General features: G+C 40.5%; 1 protein-coding gene across 1 annotated transcript; it reads right to left on the reverse strand.

Moving 5' to 3' along the window:
- Positions 1–1,704: 1,704 nt before the first annotated feature.
- socs6a (suppressor of cytokine signaling 6a) lies at positions 1,705–8,849 on the reverse strand. The gene is made up of 3 exons (XM_084565621.1): positions 8,269–8,849; positions 7,745–7,814; positions 1,705–6,673 (listed from the first exon to the last, which is right to left on the reverse strand). The coding sequence occupies exon 3, from the start codon at positions 6,545–6,547 to the stop codon at positions 4,937–4,939; it is 1,611 nt and encodes a 536-aa protein (XP_084421747.1). The 5' UTR covers positions 6,548–6,673; positions 7,745–7,814; positions 8,269–8,849; the 3' UTR covers positions 1,705–4,936.
- Positions 8,850–9,145: the final 296 nt, after the last annotated feature.

The following is a 9,145-nucleotide window of genomic DNA, read 5'->3' on the forward strand; positions in this document are numbered from 1 at the left end:
CAAATTTTTATATTTGTAGCTTATGGTAGCTATATGTTAATTTAGCTACTCAGATAGCTCCTGGTGGATGTATTTATGAATTCTTATTCAAAGAATGTTGTATATTAAACTCTTCTTAATACACAACTTCTAGCTGGATTTTACTGTAGAGGTGCTGATTAAATTTTGACACAGTCAAGCTAGTGGTTTCCCCACTCTTCCTGTATTTTGGCTAAGCTAAGACAATATCTGATAGTGGTAGTTGATTGTCTGCCATATAGTCATTTCAATCCTCTCATCCACATCTACAAAGCCTGTTTACTTCCTAAACTATTCAATCATTCTTTCTGCATCCCTGTACAAATCTGATGCACTTTAAATATTTGACTGACAAATGAACTCAAGGCTACTTGTTAATGGACATATGTAAGCTATATGACTATTAGATAGTGCCACAAAGATTATACTAGATCAAAATGTGTATATTAAACATCCATGCAGATTAATTGTTAAAAAGAAGCATTTTATTATTATTATTATTATTATTTAGTTGTGTTATATGTTAGCTTATAATAAGCCCTACCTACATAGGGAGCAGATTTATCTTCCACGGTTGCTGCTACATTTCTTTATATTGCTCAGAATGAATAAACCAAACACAGTTTCTAGATAGGGCCTTTTATATATATATTTGTTTCAGTGCATGGCAGCCATTGTGTGTTCTCCTACAGGCTTGGTAAGGGAGGTGTATTCAATTTGTGAAGCCTTACCACTAAGTCCTCCACACTAAAATCTCCGTTTATGTGTCACTTGTATCATTTAAATATTTGCTGAAACAGCACCAGATGAAAAGTGACAGCTTGCCAAAGTTAAGCGCTCTTTGTAAGCAGAAACATCCTGGTTACGTGGAGGCAAGGTGAGCAGGTCAAATATCGCATTTGAAGACAAACTCTGCTGAAATGCTGTGTCACGTCATGTGACAAAGCTGCACTCTTCCACTCAAGTAAAACCCTCCCACGATAAATTCTGAATTCAAACAGCTGCAAATTAGAAAAAAAAAAGGAGAAGTAACAGTGGAAAGCAGAGATGAGTCCTTTTATGATGGAGGCATCTCCATGACACAGGACCACCAGAGTGTGCAATGAATAAATCATCCAGAACAGGGCAGAGAGAGCAAACAGTTGTGTATCTTCACCTCAAATGCCTGGAGAGGCCTGTCAGACGCAGCAGTTAACAAAGCCTACCCCCCTCATCATCATTCAGGCCATGTTTCAGCAGATCCTAGTCCAAACCTGACACCATTACCCCGCTCCCAGCTTCTCCTCCCCCTCTTCGACACGAGAACTCACTCTCTCCAGAGTTTACTTTAAGTGAAGTTAAAGCGGGGAGGGAAGCGTTGCCTCTAATCTTTCCCCAGAGTCTCTGCTTCACTCAGTTGTATTTAAAGATTGCCCAGATTGTCTTTGTAAATTAGGCAACGGAGCACTGGGATTAGCTGCCAATTTGTACCCACTGTGGAAAAAATTTCCTTAAGGCCTTCATGATTTTTTAGTTTTTATTTTTTTTACCTATTAACACAGCTGCAAGGATGAGCTGGCTCTTATCAAGTGCATCACTGGATCCATATACGGCAAAGGATGATTAAGCCATGAGTCACGCTTAATTCATTTCATTCGAGAATACTGCATACACAGGCAATTCTCAAAAACACTTTTTTTTTTAGAATATAGTTTTATTTATAATTTATAATTGGCAGATACAAAAAACTCTTGAACTGTATCCAAAATGTGCAATAAATCACTGATGATTTTTTTTTTCCCAAAAGAAAAATACAAAAAGACCATCTACTTTGGAAAGTTGACAAACCAATGTAAACTGGAGTGAACTGGTAATTCTACAGAGGGTTTACTAATCGCTACTAATTCTCATTTAACCGACTACAGTTGTTAACAAATTGCAAATCTGCTTTGCTCTCCCAAGTTGATAACCAAAGTCATTATGTGTACATACATCTACATTGGTGACATTCTATTTCCCCCATTGTTAAATACAAGAAAAGGCAATCATATCCATAAGCAGCACAAATGTGTATAACACATTAAAAGAAAAGAGTTTTTCAAACTGTACCAAGATGTCCGTGTGAGAGAGGGTAAACAAAGAGGGAGGGGCAAGTCCAAACATAATGCTGTAAACAATTACCTTCACTCACCGAGATGCACAAGAAAGAGTTGGAGCTTGTTAAGTGCTAAACAGCTGTTATTAAATCAAAATGCTTTAGCAGCCCGAACAAGCGTCAACCTCTGGAATCAAACATTGAAGGCAATAATGCTCAATAATAAACTAGTATTTAGAGAAATCACAGCAGCATACCATGAGACTGGCTCCTGCTTGTCGAAATCTGATAACAAATTAAAATGGAAATGCAATTAAAACATTGTATTTTGAAAAATAAAAATAAAAAAGATACTTTCACATTTTAACTGAAACACACGCACACACAAAAAGGAATAGTGAAATCAAATTTACATCCACAACCTTGCCATGATCCCATTCCTTGACGGCCAATGAGTGTTAGCTTTGAAATGATGCTGGTGCCTTACCCTTTGTATCCCACAGATATGACAGTAACAGTTATATGAACACATCAGGACAAATGCGCGACTTCTTTAAAAACAACAAAAAAAAAAAAACGCCATCTGAGGGACAACGCTAGGCAGGAGAGGATCTCAACGGAGAATGTTCAAGTGCAAAATAATGTGTCGACGTGGTTCTTGTGTTTGCCATGCTTTCTGAAACTGGTCTGCAGGCGGATAAAATGGACGCCTCAAACAAGCGTACATTCCTTTTGTACAGCCCAGTCCCCCAGATGGCGAATGTCACAAAAACAAACAAAAATACTCAAGAATTCTTAAAAGAAAAATACATTTCTTGTACACAGAATGTCCAGCCAATGTTTGTGACAGAAAACGAAAACATCTCTCTACACACACAGCCAAAACACGCAACCTAAATCCTTCATTCCTATACAACTCAAAGCTTTAAAATGCTAAGTCTTTAAACATGCAACACCATCCAGAGTTCCTATCGAATTTCTGCTGTGCTAGATTCCTGGTTACTTCCTCAGACACCAACACTTCCAGCTAACTAAAACTAGAACTATGCGCTAACAACCTAACAGGGTTGTCTGAGAGACCATTTTCCAAATACTTTTAAGGACGCGGATGTCAAAAAAGATAATCATTCATGATGTGAAAACACAATTCCCTGTCAAGTATCCATATAAAGCACTTGCGTAGCATACTGTGTGCTCTTCCCTTTACTCTGGCACAAACAGCCCGGTAGAGAGATAATCTGTGGGGTAGTGCAGCTCTGTGAGGACAATGTGAATGGGCAAACTGTCCAAAGATGTCCGTAAAATCCCATCTAACACTAATGATGCCATGCAGTTGTGATAGAACTTTTGTCATACGCAGAAACCCTGGCATTACTCCAAGGTAGCACGGAGGATTTAACCCTGGCTTTCCCAAATCTGTTTACCTAAGCTCACACCTTCTTTTGGGTTTCCTTTGATATGGGTCCAGCTCAGCGCTGGCATTAAGAGACTAAGAACCAGCCATCCCTACGTACGGCTTCAGCTCAATTGACTGGAGATCTGTATGTCAGTTCAAGGGTAATTGAGGGCACTTTTCTTTACATATTACCAGCCTAAGGTAAAGGAAACTGTGCATTTAACATCCTTTTACTCGAGTTGCACTTTAACAACAGCCCAAACCTCTCACCCTCCCACCGTGATATTTTCTCACATTTAGAGTAACTCTACAGTGCCTTTAATTGACAGTCTTAAAGCCTTTACTACATGCAGATACAAGCATTACAGATAGTGACAAAGTTGTTAGGCCTGAGCTGCGGTGCAGTTTTTGTAACATTCCTAATGCAGAAAGATTTCACTTTCAATGTTAACATATTTCAAAAAGGTTTATACATTAAATTGATGAACATTAAAATCCAGCATTATCAGTACCTTTAGGCTTGCACAATGTATAATGGCTACATGCAGCCATACAATTTTAAAGCTACCTCTAAACTAAAAAATTTAAAGCCTCAGGCAGACTGGCAAATGTTGCATGGCTCTTGCAACACAATGTTCTTAACGTTGTGACATGGTGTTTCGGTTAGTGTTTTTCATGTCCATGACAAATTCAAAACCAAAGCCAGTACCGTTTTAATACCAAAGCATAAAACTATTTGACAGCTATCAAAGGCCAAGAAAGTTATATTTATAAACTGCTTGGCATTAGAATTATAGATCAGGCACCCTCACCTACACAACAAAGCCTTACCTTCCCAATTGACTGATAGCAAGGTATGAATGCAGAATACCTTCTAATTTGCAGTCTGCTCATGCTGAAAAGTATGAACGTCTAAAAATTAAAATGCAAAAGATGATCAAAATTTGCCAGTCTGCAGAGCCCTTAAAAATCTGATGTGAGCTTTCCATCTAGAAATCATCGTTAAAATGTACAATTTTGTGGATAAAAATTCAATGACTTCTCAAATTCAGAGTGGAATTATATTTTTCCTACTGCCCCCAACTTTAACAGTAAATTCATGAAAATCTGCTCTACTTGCACAGCTGGATATTACACATATTCATACATTTCAGTGCCTAATGTGTGCACTTAATGTATTCGAATAATGTTACTTGGCTGTATACCTCTGCTATATTTTGCAATAGATTATGTGCTGGTTGATATTTCTGGAAGTTGAGCCACAGAGAACCAGCGAAAAACCCCAGAACAGTGGAATGGAGGACTAAACAGTGACAGGGTCACCTGGACACAAATCAAGAGCCACCAGAACCAATCATCTCAAAACTGTGGTTGTCTGTAAACCTTGTTTAAATCTCTCAACTGAACACAAAAGTGCAAATTGCTACCACTGTCCTGTCTCTGTGTCTTCAGTAGTGCTTCTCCTGCAGATAATCTTTCATCTTGTTAGGTAAGGGCAGTTTTTGGATCAGGTCTATCCTTGTGTATTGCCTAATGACAAAGCGGCAAAGGTACTGCAGAGAGCGCACTTGCATAAACCGAGATACTGGGTTGGTTAGTCGGACAGGGTAGGTTGCAGACCCTGGTAAGCGAGACCTGGAATAGCAAAAAGCTCCGTTCTCCGAGTCTTTGATAGAGTGTTCGATTAAGTCAACAATTGATGTGTGTCCCTCCACATCAGGCTGCTCATAGAAGCTGAAGCGTCCATTAGAGTGTTCAATGCGAGTGTGGAGAGTTTTGCTCTGTGACCTGAAACTCAGGCTGAGCAGGTACCTGTCATCTGAGCTGTCTCTGACCAGAAATGAACCATCAGCCAAGTTGACCAGCTTTTCCTCTGCTTCCCAGCGTGTGATGGGGCCCCAGTACCAACCCTGCCTGGCAAGCTTCTTCAGCTCCTCTGTCAGGCTGGTCACGACCATGGGCCCGCTGCTCTGGACTGAGTCGTATACCCGACTGACGCCTGGGGCTGAATTGGGGTCAAAGTTGAGGTGGTGTCTCACCCTCTCAGCTACCTGGCTGTCTGAAGAGCTGAATCCCGAAAAAGTCCTGGGGATATGCCCATTATTTGTCATGGGTGGCAGGAGTGGAGAGAGCGGAGGCGGGACCTCTACTCTGGAGCTTTGGAGCATCATACTAGCAGAACCGAGAAGAATACTATTAACTGAGGTTTCCATGAACAGATCTGGAGGCAATCCACTAACCAGATCATGCTCCTCCTGTCCCTGGTCTGTGTGGAGAGACCTACTGTCTGCCTCCGTCACCACCTCCATAGGAGAGGAGCTGTCCAGGCAGAAGGAGTGGGACCCTTCCGGGTACATTCCCTCATCTAAAGGCATTGTATATTGAATGTAGTCCTGGGGCGTCAACCCTAGCACCACAGGCACGTCATTTTCATCAATATTTAGATGCAGCTCACCATTTTGAGGTTGCTGGAGATTCTTTAAGGACTCGGCTTGGTCCTGAAAGAGCCCTTCCATCGGGTAATCGTGAAATTCTTTACGGACACCATTTAAGTTGGGACTTGGGCTTGGAGAGTGAACCATGGCTTTAACTTTTACCTCCATCTTTATACACGCATCATCAGAGTTGACTGACCGCAACGGCCACGGTGACGGGCTATAATGGTGACTCCGTAAGGATGCAGATCTAAGAGGTCTCTGGGCTTTCACCTCATTGAAGCTGATAGGCACAGAAGAGGATGAAAAGGTGTCATCATCATCCACTGAGCCAATGGCGGAAGAACCACCTTTCCCTTTTGCCTTCTGCTTGGCAGACAGCCTTCTCTTTAGTGATCCCATCAGGCTCTCAGTCTTTGAGCGGCCCTTGTTCTGGCTCGCTTTCTCCTCTTCACCACCGAGGTCACAGCCAGAAAGCTCTTTGGTGTAGCAGCCCCCAAAAAGTGACTCTTCCTTTGAAAACTCTGTAGTCACCGAGGGCTGCTGGAGCATGACAAAGTCACCCTCCTCTTTGCCCTTTATGCTGAGGGACTTGCGGATGGTCTTAAGGCTTATCTTCTTCATTCTGACAGGCCCTCCGAAGTGGGGGCATGGGATGGCCCTCCTGGTATCCCGATGAAAGTACTATCCACAGTGTCCTCCCATCAGGCCACACGAAACAAGTCATGCATACAGTGTAGCCATCAGACCCTGCAGAAAGAAAATGACACAAGGTATTCTTTACTTGGTCACAAAACACTTGTTACAAAGACAGTAACACACACATAAACAGTACACTGAAAAGATTTAATCTATTAACAGCACGCTACATGACAGCTAAGTGCTTGTGTATATGGATATGTTTGTCACATGTTTGGCATTTTTGCTTAATAAAAGTAAGAAGTTGTACACCAAGCGTTACATGTTAACTGATGAGTACCAATACGACTTGTAGCCCTTTACAATCAGTCCCTATTCTTAAGAGTACAGATCCTATGAGATGCATTAGAGAGATAAAAGTAGTTTTAACCCCTCTTGGCAAACTCTTCACAATTATTTACTAATTTCAGCACAGATTGGCTCGTAAAACTCCACGATATTGAAGGAATAGCTCCAACACTGCTGCCACAATATGCACTCACTTGCTAGTTCATTAGGTACACTAGTGAAAATTAATGCATTCCAATATTACACCCCTGCTCTGCATATAATCTTCGCCAAAATCTTCACTCATTGTTGAAACACTGTAGGTGTTAATTCCACAGTGTGATCGTTTTGGAGGATGTAGTTTGTGGTGCATTGAATTAAAAGTGTTTCTGTTATTTAGCCTAGCCCACTGACTGAAATGTGTTTGTCAGAATAATAGAAACGTGTCGATGCCACGTAATACAATTCCATAGCACCACAAAATACCAGCTCAACAGCTCATTATCTTTATAAAGAAAAGCTCTACTGCAGGACTGTTAATTGGAATGCATTTGTTTCCACCAGTGTACCTAATGAACTGGCCAGTGAGTGTGGATGGGAGCACCTTAAAATCAAGCACTTATGCTTTCATTTTAAATTGTGCCCACCAAGCCAAACAAACGCTGTTCAGATATACAGTAACCACATGCTATGACAGTTGTGATTTTAGGAAATGAATAACTAGCATTGTCTGACATTTAAAGCTATGGCACTTCTGGTAAATCAAGATGTCAGTATCTAGAGACATGTGCCACTTCAAGTAAAACCTAAATAAAGCTGCTTGATGATCAAGACAGCTGCAATCTGATTACTCACCATTATGTGCAGGAAAATGGTGACTCAGTTGGTTGGGTCAAGTTCCACCTCCACCACCTTTCATTTGATGCTGTGAAAAACAAAGCAAGCTCGTTTGAAAAGCTGTACACTTCTGGTTAAAACGTGACTTTAGAGTGGAAAAAATACATAGCACGCACTTATATAATTACTTAAAACGATGTGTAAATAAATTTAAAAAAAAAACTTAGCCAGGTTTGTCCTGGGCCTGCGGACACAACATCATGCCTTTAGCTTAGCTTTGCTTGTTAGCGTTTCACTTTAATTCACTTTAAATGCAACATGTAAAACGCAACGCTGCAGCTAACATGTCGTTGATACAATTTAAATGTTACACGAATAAGAAATAAAAAATGCGATGCGGCTTGCCAATTTAAGAGACTGTTAGTTTGATTGTATGCTAATATGATTCTACTAGCAACCAGTCAGTCTGTTAGCATATTTACTTTAAAAGTAAAACTGTAATCTGTAAAGATTATTAAAAATGTGCATGTGTCGCCTCTTACCTGGTCACTTCTTCTGGTTTTACTTCGCAAAATAGCCGAGAGACGCTGTCTTGTACAACACGTTAATGAAAGAGTCGCTCCTTGACGATTGTTGGCTAATGCTAGCCTGGCTAATGCTAGCTTACTACCTGAGCCAGTCAGCTAGCTTTGTTAGCGTTTTCTGTCGAAAACATTACCCTTTCTCTTCCTTTAGTCGCCTTCTGCACCTAGACGAGCGTATAACGCGTTTATATGGCCGGAGCTGGCACTTCTCTAAACGTGCGGGTTTAAATTAGAGGCGAGAATAACGCAATAAGGTGACATCTCCCTGCCTAGGTTGGCTAACACTTTGTAGCTCACGGCCTCTTCCTTTCTTCCTTTGTTGCCTGTTGAATTGTGGGAGCAGATTCAGTGCATTCAGATGCAGCGGATCGGACACAGGGCTCCAGCAGCAAGTTTCTACATCCCAGAGGCAGACCGCGACCCTGACACTAACCCCTCACCCTGCAATCATGTTCATAATTAGACCAAAAAGAGACAAAAAAATAATTGATTAATTGATTAACAAAGGATTCAAAACAATTTGACCTATTTCTTGTAAATTATGAGTCCCCAGGAAAATAAATATATTTCTAATAGCCTATTTTTTTTTTTCAAAAATGATAAATCATGGACATTATTGACTTCTGAGGAATTAATATAATTTAAACAAAAAACAAACTTTTGGTTTCCGTAAATAACCGAATGCTGAATGATTTCTGGATTAATATTTAACTGCTCTAAAGAACATGGCCCTCTTTTATTATAGTCAGATATGTTCAATCACACATACAAGGAGGTACTAAATGCCTCAATAAAAATACTTTAGATATAATAAAGATATGGTAAGGATGTCTTT

This window comes from Chelon labrosus (genome assembly GCF_963514085.1).
Source record: "Chelon labrosus genome assembly, chromosome: 18".
Classification (NCBI taxonomy): Eukaryota; Metazoa; Chordata; class Actinopteri; order Mugiliformes; family Mugilidae; genus Chelon; species Chelon labrosus.

What these genes read in the sequence shown, in the direction of transcription:
- socs6a (XM_084565621.1), bottom strand. Translation starts at nt 6,547, where the DNA reads ATGAAGAAGATAAGCCTTAAGACCATCCGCAAGTCCCTCAGCATAAAG.